The following is a 27,287-nucleotide window of genomic DNA, read 5'->3' on the forward strand; positions in this document are numbered from 1 at the left end:
AGGTCACACAGCCACCAAGAGGCAGCACTTGGATTTGCGTTTAGGGCTGGTGGGCATCGAGGCCTGTGCTGGATCTCTTCCTCTCTGCAGATGGGATTCTGACTGGGCAGAGTCATTTATGAAAGGAAAGTTCCCTATCTGGCTGGGCTGGCAGGGGCCGGGGGAAGGGGATGCACAAGGGACTTTGTGTCTTGGCGATCCAGAGAGTTTGTTTTGCCCTCTCTGCCTCACCTTCGCCCACTGAGGCTCCTGAGATGATCGGGGATGCCAGCCCTGGGGTAGAGTTGAAGCCCCTGGAAGTTTCTGGCCCAGCTGCCAGCTGTCCACAGACTGGAGGTGGCTCCTTAGAAGATCCCCTCCTGCCCTCAGACCTGGGCAGGTGGATGCAGAGTGTGATGCTGAGGCTGTCCGGCTGGTGGCACTGTTCTGCCTTTGCGTCCTTCCTGGGTTCCAGTCTGTAGACAGGGGTGGGTCAGCGCCCCGGATGGGCCACGTCTGACTCATGGTCCTCACCAGCACGGCCCCTCTTGCTCCCCTTTCTGTGCTGAGGGGGAGGCTGAAATCACAGGAGCTTGGCTTGCGAGTTTTTCTGACATTCTAGTTTCTTCCTTGGAGCCAGGACAGAGAGGGGTTTTGGAGAGTGGGGAGGAGGGGATGCTGCAAGTTAGCTGAGGCTCCCCGCCCTCACACCCACTTGCTTGCAGGTAGGTGTGCGTGTGGCTTCTTGTCCCAGGCTGGTCACCACCTACAAGAACTGTCCTTGGGTAGGCAGTTGGCTTGAGATAGAAACTTCTCCCCCACAACTGCAATGAGAAGCTTTCCAAAGGGACAAGAAGTGGCTGGGACTCAGAGTCAAACTCAAACCCGGCTCCTTACCTCTGCGTGCTGGTCCCCAGTCCCACTCAGGCCCCTGTCATCCCACCAGAGAGGTCCTGCCATGCCTCATCCTTGGCTGCCCCATCTCCACACCCCACCTGGACTGGGATTGAACCCTGGTGGAGGTCTGGATTCCTCATGTTCTCAGCATCTAGGGGCTTGTTCTGTCTAGTGCCAGAGAGCCCTCGTCACTTTTAAATACCCCAGCGGTATTCCTTTCGCTGCCCTCCACTCTCCACTTTACCCCGCTGTGGTGAAATGTTAGCAGAATGAAATGTGAGTGCTGCCTGCATTTGATAGAGGGGGAAGCGAGACACTAGGAGGTTGATGATTGGGGAAAAAGCTGGAGGGATGGGGGAGGTGCTTCTAGAAGCAAGAGGTGGGCTTCCCCAGTGGGCATCCTGGATCCTTCCTCTGAAAGAAAAGTTCGGAGGGATGTAAAGATGTGAGCTCCTCCCTTCCTCACCCAGTGCCCAGTGGAGAGGATGGCCAGCCCAGGGTCCTCCCCACCTCTCCAGGAAACGCATGGTGCTGGCGGCTGCCGGCCACTGCAGCAGCAAGGGCTCCGTGCCCTCTTGTTTTCTGGGCCCTTAGAAATCAGGGAGGCCGCTGCCAAGAAGCAACTCTGGCAGGCGGTGGGAGCTGCCAGAGGTGGGGAGAAGGCCAAGGAACAAAGGGCAGGAGTTGGCCTGCCTCCGGGAGGGCTGGAATGTGTGCTGTGGTCTGGCTTACCTCGAACCCAGGTGAACGTGTCACCTGAGGTGCCCCTTCCCCTGAGAGGTTTCCCGCCCACTCCACAGCTCGAGAGCTAGGGGCGGGCAGTGGAAGGCTCCGTTCCAGGGCTGGAAAGCACCCAGTGCAGGCTCTCCTTCCTCTTCCAGAGCAGTCTGGGGCCTTTCGGGAGACTTCTGCCTGGCCAGGCAGCCAGTGTTGGGAGCCAGAGCTCCTGGGTTCCTGGGCCAGTCTGGCCCTGGCTCTGAGCTCTGGAGTCACAGATTGAAGGCAGTGGCCAAAGGACTGATGGGAACCAAGAATTGGTGTCATCACAGTTTGGTTCTGAAATGGCCTGAGGTCCTTGCCAGCCCTACCCAGCTCGTTCTCACTGGTACTCCCAAGTCGGCCACAATGGCCTTGCCAGAGGGAGCCTGTGGCCTTGGCCTTGGGTTGAAGAGCAGCCAAGCGCCCTGGGCTGCATATGGGGGTCACACGGGGTGTGTATGGGGTGCAGCTATCTGGGGCCTTCCCTGTGGGCTGGATTCTGATGTGGACCCATCGCTGCTTGCTGTCTCCCTAGAAACATGAGTGTGAGCCGGACCATGGAGGACAGCTGTGAGCTGGACCTGGTGTACGTCACAGAAAGGATCATCGCTGTCTCCTTCCCCAGCACAGCCAATGAGGAGAACTTCCGGAGCAACCTCCGTGAGGTGGCCCAGATGCTCAAGTCCAAACATGGAGGCAACTACCTGGTGAGGATGGAGCCTCGCGCCCATCGTCCTGTGCCCTCTGTGCTTCCATCTGCTTACCACCTCTTCATGACTGGTATCCCTGCCACCAGCCCCTGTGCCAGCACTCCCTCTTCTCTTTATTTGTCTGCCTTTCCCCTCAGGCAGCTCTTGTGCCTGAATCTTCAATCACTCTCCAGCCCTGCTCTACTCTAAGGAGTGTGCTGCAGCTGGAATGTAGCATCTGGAACTCTGTGTGTGCATGTGTGTGCTGGCCAGGAGAAGAGAGTAACAATAAGAGTTCAGGTTATTGAGCGCTTGCTACTAGCCAGGCCCTATTTCAACTGCTTTCCACGCACTTAACCTTTGCAGCAGCCCTAGCAAGCAGGCACTTGCTAGAGCACAGAGAGGTGGGGTTATTTGCCTAAAGTTGCAGGGTCAGGAAGTGGCAGAGCTGGCACAGGGTCGGTGCCTCTGAGCAGTCTGAGGGCAGAGTCTTGGCAACATGTGTCTTAAGGGACCCTGGGTTGCTGGCACCGGGCTCGGCCTGGCCCAGAGGAGTCACCTCGGCACATGGGAGAGAGGTGCTGGCGGTGATCTCCACTAACGCAGAAAGGCCAATCTGTCCGTGGCCCCAGAGGAGGGCTCAGGTCCATGTTAGAGGGAGGTGCCTGTGGACTGGACCCACAGATCTGATCTGTACAACCTGAGGTGGCTGTCCCCAGGGTGTTTGAGATGGGAGCTAGGAGGCCGCATTAGTTTCCCAGGGCTGCTGTAACAAATGAGGCGGCCCTTTCTATCCACAGGTTTTACCTCTTTGGACTCAATCCATCATGATTTGAAAATATTCAGAAAAAACCCAACAGTAAATAACAATAAAAAACAATACAAATAAAAACAATACAGCAGAACAACTATTTGCAGAACGTTTATATTGTATTAAGTATTACAAGTAACCTAGAGATGATTTAAAGTCTACGGAAGTATATGCATAAGTTATATGCAAATAGTACATTTTTTATATGCAAGTTATATGCAAATAGTACATATTTTATGTAAGGGACCTGAGCATCCATGGATTTTGGTATCCACTATCCACGGCGGGGTGGAGGGGTCCTAGATCCAAATCCCCCATAGACACCAAGTGATGACTCTACCTCAAATCTGGTGGCTCAAAATAACAGAAATTTATTCTCTCACAGTTCTGAAGGCTGGAAATCTGAAATCAAGGTGGTGACAGGGCCATGCTCCCTCTGAATCCTATGGCAGAGAATCCCTTCTTGTCCTTTCCTAGCTTTTGGTGGGATTCCATGGTTTGTAGCACATCACTCCAATCTCTGCCTCCATCTCCACGTGGCCTTCTTCAGTGTCCCTCTGTGTGTCTTCTCTTCCTACAAGGACATCAATTATTGGACTTAGGGTCCACCCTAGATCCAGGTTGATCTCATATTGAGATCCTTAACTACTTACATTGGCAAAGGCACTATTTCCAAATAAGGTTGTATTCTGAGGTTCTGGGTGGACATGACATTTTGAGGATACTATTCAACCGCTATAGAGACCCACCTGTTGGCTGCATTGGGGCATTGTTAAGAGCCTGGCTTTAAACATCAGAAAGTCCTGGGTTCAAATTCTGGCTCTGCCTTTACTAACTACATGATCTTGGCTGTTTAGCCTCACTAAGCCCTAGCTTCTGCATCTGTAAAGTGGGTCTAAGGTCTACCTCTTATGGTTGTTAAGAGAATTAAGCCAGCTGTTACATGTAAAGTCCTTAACACAGGCTGGCAGGTGGCAGACATTCACTGAGTGATGGCTATTGTAGCATAATAAAGTGTATTCCTTTACAGAGTGCAAGAGTGGATGCAAATCCACCTATTTCTGATTTTAGGAGTCCAGGGTTCCATGGGACTTGGTGCCCTGCCACCCCTCTCTCTATCCTGCCTATTCCAGACTGGGCTGTCCCCTTTTCTCCCCAGGAGATGATACAGTGGCCTTTGAGTTTCCTAGGCAGTGGGGTGGATATGGGAAGTTCTGCATGCCCCCCTCGGAGGTAGAGGCAGGAATTCCAGAGACTGGAGAATTCCTTAGGATTCCAGTGGTCAGGAACCGGACAGTGGTCAGGCATTGAAAGGCATGTGCTGGGAGAGGTATGTCAAGGGTCTGACTGGGCCCACCCAGGAGAGTTTGCCCCTCTGATGGAGGAAGTCTGGTGACAGAGAGGTTGCAACCTCATGGGGTGAGGTTCTAGGGTCAAGGTGTGAAGTGGAAACCAGAGATTGCCAACTACTTATCGTCTCACACCGCTGGATTCCCGTTCAGTGTGGCGAGAGGCAAGCAGGACTGGAAACAAGTTCCATCCCCTTCTTGTCTTCCATTCGGGGCATCCGCTTACAGAGCGGGGTGGCTGAGTGTCTGCATCTCTCTCTCTCTCTCTCTCTCCCTTTTCATCCTGAGGACCTACAGTTGAGTTCCTCTTGGTGACGGTGTGTCTGCTGGGACTCACCTGCATGTTCACGTATGGATAGGATTCCTGTCAGGGGAGAGAGAGTGAGAGCAGGCACAGGAGATCCAGGGAGCTCATGGCTGTTTCATGGCCAGGCCCCTGGCTGTGGGAGGACATTGATGTTCTGCTGGATGCTGTCGTGGGCTCTTCAGAGGAAGTTGGCAATGATGCCACGGTCCTTTCTGGGACCAGCAGGCCATGGTTCTCTCTCTCCTCGCCACCTTCCTCACACTCACCTCCTCATGCTCTCTTCCTTTTTCTCCTTCTAGCTGTTCAACCTCTCTGAGCGGAGACCTGACATCACGAAGCTCCATGCCAAGGTGAGCCAGGGGCTGTTTTGGGGTAGGGGAGGAGAAAGAGAACAGATGGACTCCCTCTCTGGGGTTCCCACATAATAATCTTGGGGAAAATGCTGTGACAGTTTGAAAAGCCTATTCAAAGTCAGAGTGCCATCTTACATCTGGAAAATGGAAAATGATCTATTTATCATTTCCATAATGCCAATTACAGAAAGCAAAGCTTGGGGCAGTGACTTTCCACCCAGGTCTGCCTGCCGGGGAATACACCAGAATCTCTTGGGTGAGGCTGGAGTTGTGAGATGTTTAGTTTTGGGATTTAAAGCAGTTGGGAGTCTCTGCTTTCAACCTTCCAGCTGCTGTTTTTTTTTTTTTGTTGTTGTTGTTTTGTTTTGTTTTTTTGAGATGCAGTCCCCCTCTGTCGCCCAGGCTGGAGTGCAGTGGCGTGATCTCAGCTCACTGCAACCTCCGCCTCCCGGGTTCAAGCGATTCTCCTGTCTCAGCCTTCCGAGTAGCTGAGACTACAGGCACATGCTACCACACCTGGCTAATTTTTGTATTTTTAGTAGAGATGGGGTTTCGCCATGTTGGCTAGCCTGGTCTCAAACTCCTGGCCTCAATTGATCTGCCTACCTTGGCCTCCCAAAGTGCTGGGATTATAGGCATGAACCAGTGTGCCTGGACCTGCTGCCACTTTTTATTCTGTTTGCTCGGGGGGCTGTGTGTGGGCTTTGCCATGGACATCTGCTCCTAGCTCTGAGAGTTTGGTACATGCTGCTGTGTGACCCTGGGTGGGTGACAGACTTCTCTGGGCCTCAGTGTGCCCCTCTGAAAGTGGCCTGGCTGGATTATGTGTGCTCTGTGGGTCCTTGCAGAGTTCTCTTTTACTTTAAAGTTGGTGAGTCTAGAAAGGTTTTGAGAGGCCCGAAGCCTGCTATTCAGGTCTGCCCTTTGTGTCCTTAAGGCTGCTCTTGGCTGCCCTGGAAAGTGGATGGTTTGTGTGACCAGGGCCTAGAAAAGAGTCATGAACATCAGACAGCCTTCTGCTTTTTCCTCTCACAGCCTGAGCCAGGCCTCAGGGCTGTCCGTGGGAGAACAGCTTTAAGACAGTGCTTGGGGCCCCTCAGCATGCTGGAGGGTCAGTCCTATAGTAGGGACCTTGGGGTCATCAGCTCCAAGCCTTTCTTTTTGTTTGTTTGTTTGTTTTTAACACACATATGGGGAAATTGAGGCTGGAAGAGGACATGAGGCCTAAGGCCCCACAGTGAGTCAGTGCCAGGGCCAAGACCTGGGCCCAGGGTCCCCAGTACTGGGTCATGCATGGCCTTTGCCCTTCACTCCCCTGCCTCCTCGCTGGCCAGTGGGCAGGGAGGAACCAAGTCCTGGCAGGAACTAGCAGCTGCGGGCCACCACCCAGGTACTGGCAAGTGGCGTAGGCGGCTCCCACTGGCTTGGTTGGCCCTGCAGGGCTTCTGCCCTCTTCTCACTCATGGCTTGGGCCACAGGTACTGGAATTTGGCTGGCCCGACCTCCACACCCCAGCCCTGGAGAAGATCTGCAGCATCTGTAAGGCCATGGACACATGGCTCAATGCAGACCCCCACAATGTCGTTGTTCTACACAACAAGGTCAGAGCTGTGGGGGGCGGTGTGTGTGTGTGTGTGTGTGTGTGTGCGCGTGCGCGCACGTGTGTGTGTGCCTGAATGTGTCCTTGGATGATTGTGTGTGCCTGCCTATATCTTTGGATTTTGTGAGCATATAAGTCTGTGTGTATTTTTCTTTCTAGGGGATAATAGATTCTGTCTTGGGGGGGCACTTCTAAGAAGTGTAGGGGACATCAGCTTATGTCCACGGCAGTGGATGATCAGCTGTGTTTTTTCTGAGACTTAGTCCCCACCTCCTTCTCTCCCCTGAGGCCCCCTTCCTCCTTATGTTCTACCTTAAATCCACACCCCTCTCTCCGGCCCTGACTCCTTTCCACCAAGGCTTCTAGATAAGCTCTGGAGCAGCAAGGCTGGCCTTAGAAATAAATGCTTTTGTGTTTGGGGCTCTTTCAGGGAAACCGAGGCAGGATAGGAGTTGTCATCGCGGCTTACATGCACTACAGCAACATTTCTGCCAGGTAAGAGGGGCCTGGAGCCTCCCATCCTCTGAACATCGACAGTGTGACCCCCCTCCTCTCATCCACCCACAGCCTCTCTGTTCCCTGGAGTGAGGGGATATGCACAGAGGGAATGAGAAGCAATGAGGACAGGGGAAGGGGCCCCCAGCTCTGAGGCAGGAGCCTGTGGACAGAGGGTGGGAGGGAGGAGAGTCCACTTCTCTCTCAGGGGTTCTGGTGGGACAGCCTTGGGAGGCAGGCCCTGTCCTGAGCACCCCATGCGGCCAGCTCCTCGGAGCCACTTTTCCTTGCCAAACTGCCTTCTTTTTCTCTGGGCCAGCAGGAAGGGAGTCAGAAAGAAATGTCGGATCAGATCTGGGTCTGGCAAAACAATCTAGAAGTTGTCTCGTCCATTCCTCTGCCTCTGGACAACAGGACCCTCTTCCTACCTAGGTGTTTGGAACAAGAATAAAGAACATCCAGTCACTGACTCCCTTTCCAATCCCACTCTGCAGGGAGGCGGAGGGATTCACCCATTCGTTTTGTTATTCATTCAATAAGGAATATGGCTGGGTGCAGTGGCTCACGCCTGTAATCCCAGCACTTTGGGAGGTCAAGGCAGGTGGATCACTCGAGGTCAGAAGTTCAAGACCAGCCTGGCCAACATGGTGAAACCCCGTCTCTACTAAAAATACAAAAATTAGCTGGGCACGGTGGGGCAGGTGCCTGTAATCCCAGCTACTCAGGAGGCTGAGGCAGGAGAATCCCTTGAATCTGGGAGGTGGAGGTTGCAGTAAGCCAAGGTGGTGCCACTGCACTCCAGCCTGGGAGACAGGGAGACTCTGTCTCAAAAAGAAAAAACAACAAATATTGAACAGACAATGTGCCAGGCTCTGTTCTAGGTCCTGGGAATGCAGCAGAGGGCAATGCCAGGCCACTGCCCTCATGGGCATTAAACACGTAAACAAATACATTAGTAATAGCAGGTGATAATTATCGTGAAAGAGTAAAGGGACTCAAGAAGGGCAGTGGCGAGGCGGGTACCTGGTTAGAGAAGGCCTCTTGAGGAGGTGACACTGGAACAGAGACCTGAGTGACCAGGATGGGAAGGGCTGAGCCTTATCAAGCCTGTGGGATGAGCCCTGCACACTGAGAGAAGAGGAAGGACGGGAATGCGAGGGACTGGGGTGTTTGAAGCTGAGCAAGTGAGGGAAGAGGAAGAGGAGGGGAAGCTGGGAGGTGGCAGAGCCGTGGGGCCTCGTGGCCTCACTGAGGACTTTGGAGTTTGCTCTAAGAGTTATGGGAAGTCACTGGAGCTTTGTGATCTTTTCGTTTCAAAGTGATTTCTCTGAGTGCTCTGTGAGGATGGGTAGAATCTTCTGTGGAGGGCCTGCCAGGAGGCTGTAATTTTAGGACTTCAAGCAACCCAAGCCAGTCTCACCTTTGCTTAATGATAAGCAAAGATGAGGCTGCACCTTTACTGTACTCCTGTACCCCTACTGTGTGCCGTGAGTGCCAAGCTCTTTATGGATGTTCCCTGGCTTCATCTCCATAGTCACCTTTGAAGAAGGGGCAATTATCACCCTCATTTGAGGGGTGAGGAGAATGAAGTTCAGAGAGATGCAGGAACTTGTACCAGGACATGTGGCTCATAAGTAGTAGACCTGATCTGGGCTCCCAGGCTGCTGAGCTTTAAAGCCTGGGCTGAGTGCTGCCCTGCAGAGTTGGAGAGATGCTGAAGCACTCTTTTCCTGAAAACTTCTCAGCACAGGATGGCAGGGGGAGGAGGCTTGTCTTCCCTCCAGGACAAAGCCTGGCAGAGTGCTCTGCAGGTCTGAGGGAACAGGGGTGGGGAAAACAAGCGGCTCTTGGATGCAGGAGTTGCCTCTTTTGCCTACTTGTCTCTCCCTGCAGTGCGGACCAGGCTCTGGACCGGTTTGCAATGAAGCGGTTCTATGAGGATAAGATTGTGCCTGTTGGCCAGCCATCCCAAAGAAGGTGGGTCTCTGGGGCTCACAGCCCCTTGTATGTATGTGTGCACTCACTCTATGTGGGGACTAGACTTGTGTACTCACAGGGATGGGATAGCCGTGCCTAGGTGGGGTGTACCAGGCGCAGGTTTTCAGATGCCAGCCTGCAGTGGTGTGAGCTCAGGCACACAGGAGAGCCCGGGAGCCAGCCTGTGGTGTGTGCCCGCAGATTGGCACAGGACTTGACTCTGAGGCCTGTGCTAGAGAGCAGTGCAACCTTCGTAGAGAAGCATGAGTCTGGGGATAAGAAGGTGCTAGTATAGGAAGGCGTGTGCTGTTCTTGGCCCTGGAGGCAGGATTGCTTCAGTGCTTGGATGAGTCTACAGGAGACTGCATCACTGCCCCCTGCTGTGGGAGGTCAGAGACTCATGATAAGGGTCACCTTCTGTTGGGAGAGTTTAGGCAGTTTTACTGAGAGCTCTCAACCACATGGTCTCATTGGAGTCTCACAATAGCCCAAGCAGGAAACAGGGCAGGGATGGATTTATTCATTCAGCAAAATTTAAATCATCTACTATGGCTCCAAGCACTGAGATATCTAGGTGAATAGGAAAAAGTCCTTTCCCTTGGCGAGCTGATACCTAATGAGAGAGATGGACATAAAATGAATAACCATACAAACAAGACAATGTCAGACAGCAATGAGGCTAGGAAGGAAAGAGGGCACTGCAGACACGAGAACTGATAGGAGGGGAAAGGGGCTCTTTTAATGGGGATGGTCAGGGAACACCTCTTAGAGGGGGTGAATTTGAGCCTAAACTAGAATCATGGTGAGCTATCCTGTGACGATCTAGGCATCCCATTTTGCAGATTAGAAGCTGAGCCGAGGGAGGGGGCGTGGCCAGGGTCTATAGCAAGTAGTGGCAGAACTGGAAAGTACATGAAGGCCTAGTAATGCCTGGGCTAGGGCAGTGCCTCCTGGGTGTGTGACCCACTGTCCTGAGGGATCCTACTCCATGGGTGACATGTTGCTCAATGATATCTCATCCACAGGAAGGCACAGGCAGCATCAGGGGCAGGAGGTCTTTGGGGGAGGCTGCAGCCAGGATGGTGGGAAATCCAAGCCCAAGCTGCAGACCTGGACAGTGGGACGCAGGCCCAGCTCTGTTTGCTGCTGGGAGTCGTGGGCCTGCCACCTGCTGTGATGTCAGCACCGTTCTGCACACTGGTGACATGGTGCTGAATCTGCCAGGCAAGGGCTTATGGAGCTCAGCTTCTAGTGGATGATACACATATAAGGAAACAATACAGATAGTCATGAGAGCTGCAAAGAAAAAGCAAACTATGATGGCTAGAGAGTGATGGGGCTGGCAAGTAGGCTGATTCAGATGGAAGGGCCTTCTGAGAAGGTGACGTGTAACATGAGATCTGGGTGGGGAGAAGGAAGCCTCCAAGTAAATGCATGGGGTAAAGGATCCAGAATGAGGGAATAGCACTGACTACAAGGGCCTGGAGGCCAAAGCATCCCATTTGCCTTTTTAGCCCCTGAGCACACTGACTGGGCCAACAAGGGCCTGGAGCTGTGAGTCCTGGAGCTCTCCAGCCTCACCATGCTGAGGGTCCCAACACATGCCCCATCATCCCACCTTGCTTGGCTGGCTAGAACTGTGCTGTCCCAGCTGGGGGCTATTCTTGCCATCGTAATTGGAAGCCCAAGAAGTGAGTGAGTCCTCAGGTAACCCAGCACCTTATAGTTGGCACAAAACAGTTGATAGCCAGCCTCAGAGTCAGCAACCAGAAATGGGATGTCTTTATGTGCAGAAAATTCTGGTTAGGGCCCCAGAGACAGCAGCTGTGGATCAATGAGCATCTTCTCAGGGAAGAAAGAATGATTGGTCAAGCACTGCCTTCTCAGCCTCTGGCTTGCCATGTGTGTCTGCTGACTGTAATCACGGTGTGGCCTTTGACCTTGAAGGGTAAGGATACTGAGAGAGAAGCATGCTGTTCCAATGGCACAGTGTGCCTTGGAGAGAATGGGCAGAGAGTCACATCTCTGAGTCTGAGCAGTGAAGGCCTGAAGACCAGGGATCAGGAATAGGAATAGGATTATTTAGGGATTACCTGGTGTATTAGTCCATTTTCATACTGCTGATAAAGACATACCTAAGACTGGGCAATTTCCAAAAGAAAGAGGTTTAATGGTCTCACAGTTCCACGTGGCTGGGGAGGTCTCACAATCATGGCGGAAGGTGAAAGGCAAATCTCGCATGGCGGCAGACAAGAGAAGAGAGAGGGCCAAGGGAAAGGGGTTTCCCCTTATAAAACCATTAGATCTTGTGAGAATTATTCACTACCACGAGAATAGAATGGGGGCAACCACTCCTATGATTCAATTATCTCTCACTGGGTCCCTCCCACAACACGAGGGAATTATGGGAGCTACAACTCAAGATGAGATTTGGGTGAGGATGCAGCCAAACCATATCACCTCGTGTTCAACATATGCTTGCATAGCAGGCAGCTGGGGCGTGTCTGCCTGGCTCCTATCTGACACTGCCTCTGCTTGTGGGTGGGTCACCTCTCTGAGCCCACATGTGGAAGTGCAACTGTGGGTTTACTACGCATTTGTTGCCACCCTCCTGCCTTCTTGTCAGTGTCACTTGCAGGGAATGGAGCAGATGGAGGAGAGGAGGACAGGGAAAGAGAGAGGGAGGGGCTTTGCCTGTAGCTGTCTCATTCATTGTCACCCGCCCCCGGACTCATTGTCCCCTGAACACAGACACATCCTGTTGGCGTGATCCAGAGGTCTGATAGGAACTGCTATTCCAGGTTTCCGGCTTGAGTAATGGGGCAGGGGCCTGAATAGGAGTGGGTGCTGCCCATCAGATTATCTTACTTGAGTAGTCCGAGGAGGCCCCACCCAAGCCCAGGGACAGAGGTCCACAGGCCTGGAGGTGGGCCAAGGAGCCAAGAGACAGGAGGGGATCTTATCATGGTCATGTGGGCTCTAGTTCCACCCTCTTCAGAGAGCTACTATTGGCTCCTGCAGAGCCTCAAAATACATTCTGATTGGTCTAGCTGACTCAGCTTGGCATTCCATGGCCAATCAGAAAAGGGAAAATGCCAACCAATTGACACAGAAGGACTGATGTCTATTGGGCAGATGACTGATCTCTAGTTTATTGGGCAGATGCGTTGGAGCCCAGACTTCTTTCCTGCTCTCCCCATCCATTCCCAGCTTTGTGTGTTCTTGCTGTGTGTCTCTGGAGTCCAGTGACCCCTCCTGGACCTTATTTATCCTCTCTGTCTAGAAGGAGACGGTGTGGGTTAGTCCTTCCATTCTTCCAGCAGATCTTTGTTAAAGAACTGGGGGATGTTGGCTGGGTGTGATGGCTCACACCTGTAATCCCAGCACTTTGGGAGGCTGAGGTGGGCTGATCACCTGAGGCTGGGAGTTCGAGACCAGCCTGACCAACATGGAGAAACCCTGTCTCTACTAAAAATACAAAATTAGCCGGGCATGGTGGCGCATGCCTGTAATCCCAGCTACTCAGGAGGCTGAGGCAGGAGAATCACTTGAACCTGGGAGGCAGAGGTTGCGGTGAGCTGAGATTGCACCATTGCACTCTAACCTGGTCAACAAGAGTGAAACTCCATCTCAAAAACAAAACAAAACAAAAAATTGGGGGATGTTGACCCTAGAGATAGGAATACTTATTAGAAGCTAGTTACCTTGAATACCAAGTAAATTCAAGGATACAGAGAGACGGACTTCATGCACTTTAGTATGAGGTAGAGAAAGTTAAGAAATACATTCATTAAAGTCTTGCTCACTATTTGCTAGACTATCACTTGTGGCTACTGGATCTGTGGGCAGAACTGGGGCTGTGAGTATGAGCGCAAGCTTGATTTGAGCTTTGTGTGGGGGTGTGAGGGTATCAGAGCTGTTTGGTGGTTGGGCCTGCCTTGTGCAGCTAAATGATGCCTGTCAGGGATGTGGGGTGTAAATTTTGGTCCAGCAGGAGATTCTTGGGGCTGGCAGTGAAGCAGGAAAGAGATATTCATGTTGACCACCAGAGGGCGGTGGCGAACTCCAAGTGGGATGCTTGACTTGACCCAGCTCTAGGTCTGGTATACCTGCTCATTCTTCCTACCTGGGGCTCCCAGCAGCAGGCAGGCATGTCCGGGAGGGAGGCCTGGTTGGGGAGGGGGACCATGTTGGTTGGGGAGAGGGTAGAGTCGGTGAGCGGTGTAGGGCAATGTTCTTGGAAAAGAGAGAACAGGGATTACTGCACCAGCACAGACCTCTCTCCCTGAAGCTGCTTCTCCCACCACTACAGGTACGTGCATTACTTCAGCGGCCTGCTCTCCGGCTCCATCAAAATGAACAACAAGCCCTTGTTTCTGCACCACGTGATCATGCACGGCATCCCCAACTTTGAGTCTAAAGGAGGTACCTGCCTTGAGCCCTCTGACCTCCACCCTTGCCAACTCCTCCCTTTCATCTTCCGTCTTCTCTAAGAGGCAACCTGGGGTAGTAACAAACAGCCCGAGAGCTGCAGAGTCATAAGGCCTCCACTGGACTCTCAATTGCTTCCCAAACTTTTCTAAGCCCCAATCTATTCATTTGCAAAATGGGTTTGATATTTGCAGTGCCTGCTGGCCAATGATGTTCGATGGGCAATGTTTTTATTAATTTAATTTGCTTTACAAGTGAAAAGTTGGCATTTCTTCCCCTTTCTGCTTCCTCTTTTTCTCTTTCCTCTTTTCCTCCTTCCCCTTCCTACTTCATCTTCCCTCATTTCTTCCTTCCTTTCTCTCTTTCTCCCTTCACTGTCTCCTCTGCCCCTCCTGCCTGCCAGTTTCTGCTGTCTTACCTAACACCCATCCCACTTTTACAGGATGTCGGCCGTTTCTCCGCATCTACCAGGCCATGCAACCTGTGTACACGTCTGGCATCTAGTAAGTATTACATGGGCATGAGAGGCCAGAGATGCCCAAAGCCCAGAGCTAAGGACCAGGTCGGAAGTTTGGGGAGAGGAGAGAGTATTCTCAAGAGGGCTGAAAGGACAGAGTCAGAGAGGTTTCCCACTAACCCTGTGGCATAGGGGCAGCAGGGAGAAAATGCCCCTCCCTCATCTCCCCTCCAGCAGCCCTCTTTTTTTCTGCCCACCTCTCTCTCTTAGCAACATCCCAGGAGACAGCCAGACTAGTGTCTGCATCACCATCGAGCCAGGACTGCTCTTGAAGGGAGACATCTTGGTGAGTGCTGTCCCTCTGCCTCAAGCCCCATCCTTGTTTATTTTCTCTCCCTTCTTTTCTTACTCCTTTCCTGCCTCTTGGGACAAGACAGCTACTCCTCCTGGGCTACCAGGCTTGGAACCATAGGCTCTCAGGGCTCTTGGAACACCTTCCAGTCTCACACAGTCCGTGTCTCTCACCCTGGGCTTAGCTGTTGTTCTGGAGCATCTCCAGGGAAATATCACTCAGTGTGAGCTGTTACCTCCTGGCTTCTTATTGGTGACAAGGACTCTCTGAATTCCAGCTTCAGTCCTTCCTGCTGCCATTTAAATCCATCTTACTTTTTGCACTCTGACTTGTATGTAGAAACTTCTTGGGAGGACATTTTTGTCCCCAGAGGCCAAGACTGGCCTCCAATTCTCTGCTGTTCTAGAAGTTTCCCCACAGAACTCTGAGATCCTGTTTGGTGTTGATGAGCTCTGCCTCACCGGGTTTGGGTTGAGCCTTGGGGGCTGAGTCAGTAGAGCTGATAAGGAGGCTCCCTGGGACCTGACCTCCCAGCCTCAGGCCCCTGACTGGTTCTGCCCATCTTCTCTCCCAGCTGAAGTGCTACCACAAGAAGTTCCGAAGCCCAGCCCGAGACGTCATCTTCCGTGTGCAGTTCCACACCTGTGCCATCCATGACCTGGGGGTTGTCTTTGGGAAGGAGGACCTTGATGATGCTTTCAAAGGTGCGCTCCTTGAGTGGAGCTGGGGTGGGCACCCCTGTGGCAGGGAGAGGAGCTCAGTTTGAGACAATATGGTGGGTATGGGGACCATCTTTTCTGGGCCACGTGGTCTGTCTAGTCTCAGGGTGATGGTGGGAGAGAGTTGAGAGAGACTTGGGAGAGAGTTGAGATCGGATGGTCTGGGAATTCCAGTTGTTAGTAGAAGTGGAGGTAAATTCCTCCCAGTCCTTGGGCTGTTTTATATCTTGCAGCCTTCTATGACTTTCCCTGTCTCTCCTTCATCTTGTCCTCCCAGTTTGTCACATGTGTCCTATTGACAATCATTTTTTTTTGCAACATTCATTGGGCATCTGCTTTGGGCTAGGATCTGTACCAAGTGCTGGGGATACAAAGTAAAACATGGCATGGTCTCTGCCTTGGTGGAGCTCAAAAATCTTGTTGAGTTGGGAGGCAGACAAGCAGGGGATAATTACCCTGCAGGGCAGAAGAGCAATAGTAGAGGGGTGTGGCAGCAGCAAGGGGGAACCATTTTCTGAGAGAAGAAGAGGTAGTTGGGAAAGGTTTGGTGTTTGCTTTTGCTTCTTTCTTTTATCCATTGGAAGTTTTATCTATATCACATTCATGCCTGGGACATATAAATGCACATTTATTTACCCATCTCTCTCCATCCACCAATCCATCCTTACACACATCCATCCATCCAACCATCCATCCATCCATCCATCCATCCATCCATCCATCCGTCTGTCCGTCTGTCTATCCATCCATCCACCCACCCATCCATCCATCCATTAATCCATCCCTTCATTAATCTATCCATCCATACACATATTCATTCATTTGCCCACCCATCCATCTATCCATCCATCCATCCATCCATCCATCCATCCATCCATCCATCCACCCACCCACCCACCAAGGATCATTTGTGTGTCTGTATGTGTCAGGCATGTGCTAGACCCTATAGATATGAACAGAAAGAAGTCAGGCCCTACCCTCAGGGAGTTCACAGTTTCCTCAGTGAGAGACACACAAACATGATACTATGAAGTGATGCCTGCAGTGTTGGAGACACGAACAGGCGTGATAGGTGTCCCATGGAGCAGATGCCATCCTTGCTGTAACTTCTTTTCCTACATGCAGTGGGCAGTGATCTGTGTCCAGAGTGGGCTCAGGTGGAGAAAGACTGGACCTGGGGCTTGGAGGAGGGTCCAGATCTCCTTAGTGTGGTGTGGCTCATGTAGAAGGGTGTTTCTTTAACAAGCTCTCCTCGCACTGGAGCCAGAAGGTGCCATCATAATTACAGTACAGAATGTAAATGATAACAGTCTTAACAAGGAAAAATAAAGGCATAGCTGATAAAATAAATAAGGGGTTGGGCAGCAGTTGAGGGAAGGAGGGTCACAGATTTCCTCCTCTTACATAGTGGGAGTCAGGAGATACCATCGAAAATGGACAGATCAATAAATAGAGACACGGCCAGGCACGGTGGCTCATGCCTGTAATCCCAGCACTTTGGGAGGCCAAGGCAGGAGGATTGCTTGAGGCCAGGAGTTTAAGACTAGCCTGGTAAATATAGTGAGACCCCATCTCTACAAAAAATAAAAAAAATTAGCTGGGCATGGTGGCGTGTGCCTGTTATCACAGCTATTCCAGGGGCTGAGGTAGGAGGATCACTTGAGCCCAAGAGTTCAAGGCTGCAGTGAGCTATGATTGCACCGCTGCACTTTGGCCTGGGCAACAGAGTGAGACCTGGTCTCTAAAAAGGGAAAAAGAAATAGAGGCTTAACCATCTTATTTAAAGTTTTGAAGATAATCAATAGCATAAATAAAAACAATAATCTAATCAGATTTAAGAAGAGAGGAAGTGGGGGTAGTAGTATAAGTGAACCAAATTATTCATATTCATAGTGGTCAATCCATAGAGGTTATTTAAAATTCATGTCTGGCTGGGTATGGTGGCTCACGCCTGTAGACCCAGCACTTTGGGATGCTGAGGCCGGTGGATTGCTTGAGCCCAGGAGTTTGAGACCAGCCTCAGCAGCACAGCAAAACTCTGTCTCTACAGAAAATACAAAAATGAGCGGGGCATGGTGGCTTGCACCTGTAGTCCCAGTTACTCTGGAGGCAGAGGTAGGAGGACCACTTTGGCTTGGGAGATTGACGCTGCAGTGAGCTGTGATTGCACCACTGTACTCCATCTAGGGTGACAGAGCAAGATTCTGTCTCAAAAATATAAATATGCACTCCAGGCTGGGTGACAGAGCGAGACTCCATCTCAAAATAAATAAAATAAAATAAAATTGGTGTCTAGAAATAGTGGCATAAAAATAGTGGCTATTATTTAGAGTCTTAGAGGTAAATTGCTAGTAGAAAAGAAATAGAAATAGTTAGAATCAGTTACCTCATTACCTCAGGCAAGTAGGACAGGGGATAGAGTGGGCAGGAGATTTAATTTCATTGTATAGATATAATTTCATGTATATATGTATAAATATACATTGATTATTTTTATATTATTAACCATGTACATATATGGTATTTTAATTTTTTCTAGAAGAAAACTTTTTATGGAATCCTTTTTGGGACTTTTTGCCTATTTTTGTTTTTCCTTCTCTTTTTCCAGATGATCGATTTCCAGAGTATGGCAAAGTGGAGTTTGTATTTTCTTATGGGCCAGAGAAAATTCAAGGTATAAGCCAAGTTAAAATTCATTCTCTCACTCCTTCATTTTATTCTGACCCTATCCCTACCACCCTTCCACCCCTGGTCTGTTCCACAGTGATCAAGTTATCTTTGAGAGGCAGACCATCAGTAAAGGATCTGGGTTTCAGAGTGGACCCCTAGCTAAACATAAACCAGTGACTTAATCTCTGGATAATAAAAATAAAAAAGCAGACGGAGAGGCACTGGGTTGGATAAACTGTTCTGGTCCCATTAGATCATCAGCCTGTTATATTCAGAGACCGAGGGCCACACGGTAGATGGAGGGAGCGGCTGGCGGGCAGGGGGCACACAAAGGTGCTGGATAGACGATGCGTATTTATGAGAACTGAGGTGATTCAACCTGAAGGCCAGTTTAATAATAACCTTGAAGCCTCTAGACTGGTTATAAGTGGAGACCAGTTGTTCACCATCTTATTTGAGAATGGAATGAAAGGAGATGAAGTTAGGTTACGGGCAGAGGGACTCTGGATAGACTAAAGAAAGGACTGCCAAGCCAGGAAGGTAACTCACCCTGACAGACTTGACTAGGAGCTATGCTGCCTTTGAGCCGAGTTTTTAAAAATTCATTTATTTATTTTTATTTTACCTTAAGTTCTGGGATACATGTGCTGAATGTGCAGGTTTGTTACATAGGCATATATGTGCCACGGTGGTTTGCTGCACCTGTCAACCCATCATCTACTTTTAAGCTCTGCATGCATTAGGTATTTGTCACAATGCTGAGCTGGGGTTTCTGTGGGTGGCTAGGAGAGTCTGCCGTGCCCCCTAGGTTTCTGTCTGGAGTGGAGAGCATTTTAAGAGGGGGCAGGGCCATGCCTGGGATGACCCTTTGGAGGCTTTATGTCCTTTCAGTGTCAGGGCTGTGATTTCCCTGCTGTCCCTGACCCCATGCAGCTCATAACCAGCCTGCCCCCCATCCCCAGGGTCTGACTCTAGTGGCAGACTTTCTAGTCTCTTGGCATTGCCTCAGGAGCCCCAGGGACACAGAAGAGAAAGAGGCAGACACCCAGCCAGGGGTCCTCCCCGCTTTTTTCCAGGGGGTCTTCATTCTTCAGTGCCTGTCCTGATTTACCCCTATGACCCAGCATGAGCCTTTTCAAGAACGTAAGAAACTAGACTCCCAGTTCTTGGTCCAGCTTAAGCCACTGGTCCCGCCCGCCATGCTCAAGAAAACGAGAAGTCCCTCAGGGAGCATCTTTTGGGGAGCTTGTGGGCTTTCTCTGTTTTTCCAGCTGCTGATCTCTTTTCCCTCTCTGCACTGTCTCCCCGACTGCCCCTGCCTTTCCCATCCCACTTAGGCATGGAGCACCTGGAGAACGGGCCGAGCGTGTCTGTGGACTATAACACCTCCGACCCCCTCATCCGCTGGGACTCCTACGACAACTTCAGTGGGCATCGAGATGACGGCATGGAGGGTAGGTGGGACCCAGTGGCTCCCAGCCCCTATCCAAACTGCACAGCCTCTGCTCACATGACCTTGCTTCTCTTGGCCTGCTTTCAAGAGATCTGGGTTCCAGAGGAGGCAGAGGGGAAGTCTGAGGTACCTCTAAGAGCTCACAGTTCACTGGGGGAAGATGAGGCACATATATGAATGTATTAAATAAAAATGAGGACAGAGCCAAAGAAGGCAGCAAAATGGCCACAAGGGGGTTATCGTGGAAGTGTATTGCTGCAGCCAAGTAAGTTCCATGGACAGTGAGTTCTCTGGGATTGGCAGGGAGGGATTTTGAGAGCTGGAATGATCTGGGAAGGCTCCTTGGAGGATGTGGCCTGGAGTGGAGCTTGAGATACCCCCCATTGTGCTGCAAAAACAGCATTTGTCACATGTGTATTAAACCCACTGTTGGGTTTCTTCAGGCTTGCTGCCTGAGTTCTCTGGGGTCAGAGTACTAGGAACAGAGACACAGGATCTAGGGCCTACAAGCTTTCATCAACAGCCAACAAAAACGTTTGAGAGCTGGGAACAAACTGATAGGCTCTGAAATTTGAAAAGAAAGCAGCAGAATTGAAATTAATACATGTTTAATTTAGCTACAAACCTAACATTATTTCAAATGGTCCACTGCAACTCAGGTCGTCTGTTGAGAGTTCTACATGCATTCTATTCATTTATGTGGTTTATCTGCATATGTGTAAGGAGACGTGGGGCGGGCTCTGAAAGTGAGCATGCCCAGAGCCCAGGAACTCTTGAGATGCCCTGCCTGGGGTTTGGCCACAAGCTTCTTTTCTTGAGTTGGTCATAGGACCGCAGAATGTTGGAGCTGGGAGGGCCTTGGGGATGGTCCAGCCCATCCCCCATCTGTGTTCGGTTGGGGTAACTGAGACCCCTCCCAGAGGCAGAACCTCCTGATTTACCCCCATGACCCAGGATGGCCCTTTCAAGGATGCTAGCACCCAGAGTCTGGCTTCTCCTCCCAGCTAAAGCCAGTCCTGGGGGGGGCTGTGCCATCCTGGGGCCCATGGGTCCCATGGCAGAGCTAGGTTAGAGACAGGCAGGCCTGGGGGCCTCCCCGTGCTCTCTTTCCTCTACACAGCGCTGTCTTCTGTTTCCCTCCCCAGGGTTTTGGATTTGATGACTCCTCTCTGAAAATCTTTGGGCCTTTTCTTGAATAAAGATTTCTCCTCTGACCCTGGGGGCACCAGAATGAGCACAAGGTTTCAGAGAGAGATGGGACGAGGGAGGGTTGTTGGACTAGAATTTGGGGACTTACTGAGAGCACATTTTTTATGTGCAACATTGAAAAGTGGATGGCCTGTCCTCACACCTGCCTCAGTTCCCAACCCCTTTTCCTCCGCCAGGGGCCCAGCACCCTTGGATTGGCCAAGACACCCCACCAGGCCCCTCTGACCCCCCAGGCTGCTTGCGAAAAGCACTCCTCCATCCCCTGGCGCTGAGTGGCCAAGCAGAAAGCAGAGGCTGGAGCGAATTTGTTCTGAGGTCTCAGTGGCTGCCAGCCTAATTGGTCGTTGTGCTGGGGATGTTTGCATTTTTAACAAGAACATTTGGCAATTGGAAAGAATTTTTACTGTCTCTCCATCTCTCCTTGGTGCACAGTCAATGCGATGATAAATGTAAAAACATTTAGTAAACTATAAAGTGCCAGGCAAATAAAAGGTAAAATAATTAAGGGCGAAGAGGAGATGTGGGAAAGATGGAGCTTAGGATGTATTTGGCTGTGGGGGAAGGAAGAAGAGCAGACGGTCAGAGTGGGAGGCAGCCCAGGGACAGCAGAGCCAAGAGTGGCTCCCCTTCTCGGCAGAGGGCCAGCTTCTCAGCCTCCAGACAGGGCCCCTCTGTCCTTGCAGGACGAGCTGACCTTTAACTGACCAAAAGGTCCCGCTGGTTCCATCCCTCTGTCTGAGGGAATGGATTAGAAGGGAAAAAAGGAAGGGTAAGGGGGCAGAAGAGGTGGCCAGGGCCTTCCCTCACCAGCCCTCTGTCCCCTCTACCTGCCTGTAGCAGCCTTCATGAGAGGCAGTTTAGTATGTGGTTAAGAATGCAGCCCCTGCAGCCAAACTACCTGGCTTCAAATCCTTTCACAAGTTACCATCCCTTGGGGCCTCGGTTTGCCCTTCTGTAAAATGGGAATTCAGTCAACAAATCATTTTGAGCCCCTTGTGGGCAGCACGGCCTGAGGAAGGACTGCATGTGGTGTTTCCTTGGGGGTCCCTGACACATTTGTGTCAACTGTGGCCAGCATGTCAGGCGCCTGCAAGACATGGCTAAGGGAGAAGGCCTGGATTTACCACGCACCAGCCATGGCACCAAGAACTTGGTAGTTGCCATTTCATTTGATGCTCCCAGCCATTCTATGACTCTTATTATGTCCGAATGGGGAAACTGGAGCACAGAGGGGTTAAGTAACCTGCCCCAGCTTGCCAAGCCCGTCAAGAGCAGATCTGGGTTTCAAGCCACCGCACTGCCCACTGTGCCATTCTGGGTTGGCTGAAGTCCCTAGGGGCCTCCTCTGGGCATCTGGTTTTGTGGCAGTACCTGGGTCCCACTGAGCCTAGTACCTCTCTGGCTGCTACCTCTCACACATGGACAGAGAAGGTCACCCCATCCTGACTGTTAGGAAAAGGGAGGGTTAGGAGATGGGGGTGTGCTGGAGCGTGGCACCCCGGAGGCCGTTGGGCTTGCCCTGAGGCAGGCGTTCAGCAAGACTTCAGTGCAGGCAACAGCTGAGCCCCAGCCCCACCCACAGAGAAGAGTGTGGGCCGCTCACTCAGGAATGCTTCTGATGAGTGGCAGGCCTCTTGAAACAGGTAGAGGGAAGAGTGTCCAAGGTGACCTGGGGCCATTTCTGAAAGTGGCCCCCTGCCTACCTCTTCTATTTCAGGCCCACTGCGGGAGGGTGATAGTAGAGGCCAGACCATTCCCTCTGGAGACCACTGGGAGACTTGGAGGAGGGGGGCAGGGAGCACCCAGCCAGGCAGTCAGCAGCAGATGTCACTCTGGTCTGCATCCTCTTGTGTGGCCTGTGTCCCCACCTTGCCCTCTCCTGGCAGTGAGGCATGGCCAGCACCAGGCTCAGAGCTCCTGGTCCCCCAGGAGGCCCTCCTGCTGCCCCTGACTTAACCATCATCTCAGGAACTGCTCTGTGTTTAACCCTTTCCTCACTGCCTGCAGCCCCCCAACCCAGCTCCAAGTTCAAGTTTACAGCTTGCAGCACTGTGACACTTAGAGCCCTCTCCTGAATTCTGTTGAATTTCTGTTCTCTGAAGGCTGACTTCTCAGGCTTAGGTGGCTGGGCTAGTCATAAAACCCGAGAGGGAGGGGGCCTGCCAAAGGGGCAGGAAACTCCCAAGTATGGACCCTCCTTGGCATTAGCTCAGCTCAGCCTGTATCAACCCAATTTCCTGGATGAAGACCCCAGAAGTAGGCAGAGGTTAGTAATCTTGCCCAGGGTCATGAGGCAAGATGTGGAGTTGATATTGGAATCCAAATCCCTTTCTACCTCCCTTGGAGCTCAGCTTATCAGCACCCTGGAATCCACACCCATAATCCATTCAGGTGGCTCCTTCAGGATGGTTGTCCCACTTCTGAAGCCCTAATAATGACAGAGGCTCACTACCACACAGGGAAGCCCGTTTATGGTGGGACGGGTCCAGCTGTGTCTCTGTGTAGCAAACTGAGGCTGCGGTAGAGACTTTGGGCTCACCTGCTCCTGGGCCAGGAGGAGGGGGGCGTGATGAGGGTGAAGAGTCAAATGGAAGCTCAATAATAAGGACCCTCGGACTGGACGCAGTTCTCTGTTGTGGGACAGTGGCTGGGAGGAGAGTGCCTGCCATCTTGGCGACCCTTTACTCCCAGAGCAGTGCCTTCTGGTGAATCACATGCCTGACGTATTATTAATCTGCTCTGGCAGCCAAGCAAAGTGCCACAGACCCAGGGGCTTGTTCAACAGAAATGAATTTTCTCATAGTTCTGGAGGCTACAAGTCTGAGATCCAGATTTCAGCAGGGTTGGTTTCTCCTGAGACCGCTCTCCTTGGCTTGAAGATGCTGCCTTCTCCCTGTGTCTTCACATCATCTTCCCTCTGCATGTATTCTTATCCTCATCTCTTCTTATAAAGACACCAGAAGTATTGGAGTAGGGCTCACCCTAATGATCTCTTTTCACCTCAATTGCCTATTTAAGGCTGTATCTCCAAATACAGTGGCATTCTGAGCTGCTGGGGGTTAGGATTGCAACACAGGAATCTGAATGGGGGAACAGTTCAGCTCGTCACACCTGAGAAGGAGTTTTCTGGGTCACATGTATTTGGATGCCCCAGGCCTTTGATCCTGAGTTGAGAGGAAGGAAAGGTCAAGGACGGGTGGTGGGGAGAGGTCTGGTTCCCTCCTTGTGGGCACCTCTGCCTCTCTCCAGTTAGGTCTGGAGCCTGCCAGCTCAGTGCTCTGGCTAACACCAGTTTTGCAGCCTCCAGAAGCCCCATTAGCAACTTGGCATGAGTTCTGACGCCCCGTGCCCAGATTCCAGATCCCCATGGGTAGGGGTGGCGCTGTGTTTTTGCCTCTGCTGTATAAAGCAGGCTCCAAATTCCTCCATAGTGTTCCAGGGCAAGCCTTCTCAGAAGCAAGCCCTGAACCAAGGGATGTGGACTGCCCTCTGCCTCTGAGAAGCCTGCAGGCTGACCAGGCCTGGGTTCCTCCCTGCCTTCTTCTCATCCACCCCCCACCTTTCTGTGACTTCCTTGGGCATCAGTTGTTTAGAGTTTCTCTTGACTCAACAGAGAGGATGGGAACAGGGGTTGGGCAAGTGAGGGGTGCTTTCAGAAAGTAGATTTCTCAGGGACAAAGGACAGGGTGACTCAGGAGAATGACAAGCCTCCCAGCCTGGCTGACAAGGGCGAGGGGCTGGTGTCCACCCCACTTCTGGGTTTCTCCTGGTTGGTGCCCATCAGTCCTTCCCCTGTTTCCATGGATAATCCCACCAGAACCGGGGGCTGGTGACAGGGGGCCTTGGTTTTGTGCCCAAGCTTCTCAGCCCTCAGAGGAGATCTTCCAGTTCTGCAGGGTGCCTGTCCACTCCCCAGATGCTTTTGTCTGGGTTGGGGAAGAGCCTCTGCCTGGAGCCAGGAATCCCTGTTCTGTGATGACTTCTTCTGAGCTGGGCTTATCCAAGGACTCTGTGATATATTTGTTTATTTTGAAAGAGGAAAGAGGGAGGGAAAGAGATACAGCAAACAGGCAGAGACCAAGAAGGAGAAAGAAATAAATAGATGAGAGACATGGAGAGATAGGCAGGCATGTATAGATTGGCCCGGGAGGCAGAAGATTTGGGTTCTGGGTGTCTCTGGTAACTCCTTTTCCATAGGTCCTTTTTATTTCTTATGAAATGTGAGGACTGGAGTAGATAGTATGTCTTTCCATTTCTTTGAGCTCAAGCATTGTGTCTTTTCATGACTTGCGAAGACCTAAAAGGGGCCTGCCAGGCTTCCCTCTCAGACTTTCCCAACCCATGGGCTTAGAGCAGGAAGGAGCATGGCTTAGTGGTTCTATCAGTCAGGAGAGGCTCAATTACGCCACAGTGACAAGTGGTCCCACCTTCTCAGTGGCCTGACCCAACAAAAGCATATTTCTGCTCATGCTACATGTCCACTGGGGGTCAGCAAGGTCTCTGTTCATCACAGATACTCTAGGCTGAGGGCGGCTTCATCTTGTAGGTGCTTCCTTCACTGCTGCAGCTGTGGGAAGAGGATGCCATGGCTTGCACAGTGCTCCTGCCTGGAACTCACATGCTTTCCTTCTGCTCATGTTTCATTGGCCAAAACAAGCCACACGCCCATGCCTAGCTTCAAAGGGGGCAAGGAAGTTGTGCATAGAAGAAGAGAAGCTGGAAATAAGGTTGAAAAGACCAATCTCCAGGGATTATGGCTATGGGACCTGGAACCAGAAGATCTGGTTCTAAGCTCTATTGTTTATAGGTGTGGTCTTGGCCAAGTAACTTTGCCTTTCTGAGATCCAAATGTCTTAATTGTAAAATGGGTTCAATAACAGTACTTTCATTATAGCGTTAATGTCTGATATCCAATAAGGTAATATACATGAAATGTGAAAAGCAGAGTGGGGCATGCCATGCTGGCAGTTTGTGTCTGTTATTATTATTATTGAAGTGCTGGAGGAGAGAAGATACAGATGTGATTTTAGCCCTCTCTTGTTTAGAAAAAGCCCACGTTCCCCTCGCCCCTCTACTCTCTGGGAACCATCTATAGCTGGCTGTGTTCTGGGAGCCCCACTCTTGGGAGTCAGGAGACATGCCTCTGACATCAACTTGCTATGTGACCTTGGAAAAATTACTTCCCCTCTCTGGTTCTCAGTTTCATTATCAGCGAATTGAGGATAATGGATTTCAAAAAGGGCTTCCGGCTCCAAAACCCTAACAATGTTGAGGATGCTGATGTTGACAATGACCATGAGATGAGAGCACTGTGTACTTTCTGGGTGCCAGGCACCACTGACTGTATGTTCTCTTGGTTAATCCTCCCCAAACACCTATAGGTGGGTGCTGTTTTGTACTTATTGGGCTGAACAAGCGGAATTTGTAGGATGTGATTAAAAAGCTATTTGTTTTGTTTACTATTGCCCTTTAAGTCTACCCTGTTTCCCCTTCCCCCAAATGACACTGGGGCAAGTTCCATCCCTTTTCTAGCCACTCTCAGGTAATACAAGGTCCTTTGGTTGGTAATAAATAAATATGCCCAGTGCTGGTGAACTTGCTCCTCCCCCTTGTCAGCTCCTACCTGGCTGCTAGCTGTGTGTGTGTGTGTGTGTGTGTGTGTGTGTGTGTGTGTGTGTGTGTTGGTTGGGGGGCGGGGGTGGTGGTGGTGGGGAGGCTCAGTAAGTTTTCTTTCTGTTTTCCTGACTTACATATTTAGGGTTAGGAAGGGAAGAAAGGGGGAACATTCCAGAACATTCTTTCTTGCCTGATGGGGTTGCACAGGCATGCTCTGTATGGAGACAGAGACACAAATGATATCTCTTGGATTCTTTGCCAGTGGAAGATTCTGGAGGCATAGAATGCCCTCTGGCTTCTCTCCTGAGACACTTCTGCACGTATTTGGGAGACCCCATCCAACTGCCCAAAAGTCTTTCATTCGCTGTTCCCTTTGGGTGGTGAACGTGGTTCTGTTCAGATGCTCAGGACCCCCTTCCTCAGCCCAGTCATCCTTCACTCCCTCCAGCCTCCTTCTGCTGAAATCTCTCACCCCTGCAGGTGGCCCTCGCGGACAGCATTTGAGACAGTCCAGGGAATGGCACTCTCTCACTTTGGTCCAAAGTAAAAAGTCAGAACTCCTGGCCCCCGCAAAGACCCAGGTTGAGGTGGCCAGTGCGCCCCCACCCCTGTTCCCACAGCACAGTTAGGCCCCTGTCTTTCACATCCTTCATGCGCCCGCAGGTACCTGCTGAGCCTCTGAGCAGACTCACTGAGATGAGGGAGACGCCTCTAGCAAGGTGGGACCTGCTGCCAAACACCCTGCTCTCCACAATTCCTCTTACAATCTTCCACTTTCTAATCTTTTTACACCTTTGATATGTATGTGTGTGCGTGGTGTGTATGGCAGTATAGTTTGGAGCCACAAAGCAGTTTTCAGCCATCACTCTCTTTTTAAAAACGTAATAGCTGTATAGATATAATTTAATACCACAACTTCACCTCTTTAAAGTATACAATTCAATGGGTTTTAGTATATTTAGGCTTGTACAACCATCACCATAATCTCATTTTAGAACAGTTTTATCACCCCCACCCAAATAAACCTTATAACCAGCAGCAGCCACTCCTATTTCTGCCCCCAACTCCCAACCCTAATCTACTTTCTGTCTCTGTAGATTTGTCTATTCTGGACACTTTATGTAAATGGAGTGATACAATATGTGGTCTTTTGTGTCTGGTCTC

The 27,287-nt window shown here is 51.1% G+C and overlaps 1 protein-coding gene across 7 annotated transcripts in view; it reads left to right on the forward strand.

Annotated features, from left to right (window-relative positions):
• The window catches only part of TNS1 (tensin 1), a 214,892-nt gene that overhangs the window by 110,520 nt on the left and 77,085 nt on the right, over window positions 1-27,287 (forward strand). For all 7 annotated transcript variants that reach the window (XM_058438388.1, XM_032754548.2, XM_032754544.2 and 4 more), the window contains 11 exons: window positions 2,171-2,342; window positions 5,091-5,141; window positions 6,623-6,745; window positions 7,175-7,239; window positions 9,133-9,216; window positions 13,529-13,641; window positions 14,090-14,150; window positions 14,375-14,450; window positions 15,031-15,160; window positions 17,784-17,849; window positions 19,183-19,299. In XM_058438388.1, the coding sequence (XP_058294371.1) occupies window positions 2,175-2,342; window positions 5,091-5,141; window positions 6,623-6,745; window positions 7,175-7,239; window positions 9,133-9,216; window positions 13,529-13,641; window positions 14,090-14,150; window positions 14,375-14,450; window positions 15,031-15,160; window positions 17,784-17,849; window positions 19,183-19,299 (1,054 nt within the window). In that variant the 5' untranslated portion in view covers window positions 2,171-2,174. The remainder of the gene's footprint in view (window positions 1-2,170; window positions 2,343-5,090; window positions 5,142-6,622; window positions 6,746-7,174; window positions 7,240-9,132; window positions 9,217-13,528; window positions 13,642-14,089; window positions 14,151-14,374; window positions 14,451-15,030; window positions 15,161-17,783; window positions 17,850-19,182; window positions 19,300-27,287) is intronic.

This window comes from Hylobates moloch, unplaced genomic scaffold (assembly GCF_009828535.3).
Source record: "Hylobates moloch isolate HMO894 unplaced genomic scaffold, HMol_V3 SCAFFOLD_1, whole genome shotgun sequence".
NCBI lineage: Eukaryota > Metazoa > Chordata > Mammalia > Primates > Hylobatidae > Hylobates > Hylobates moloch.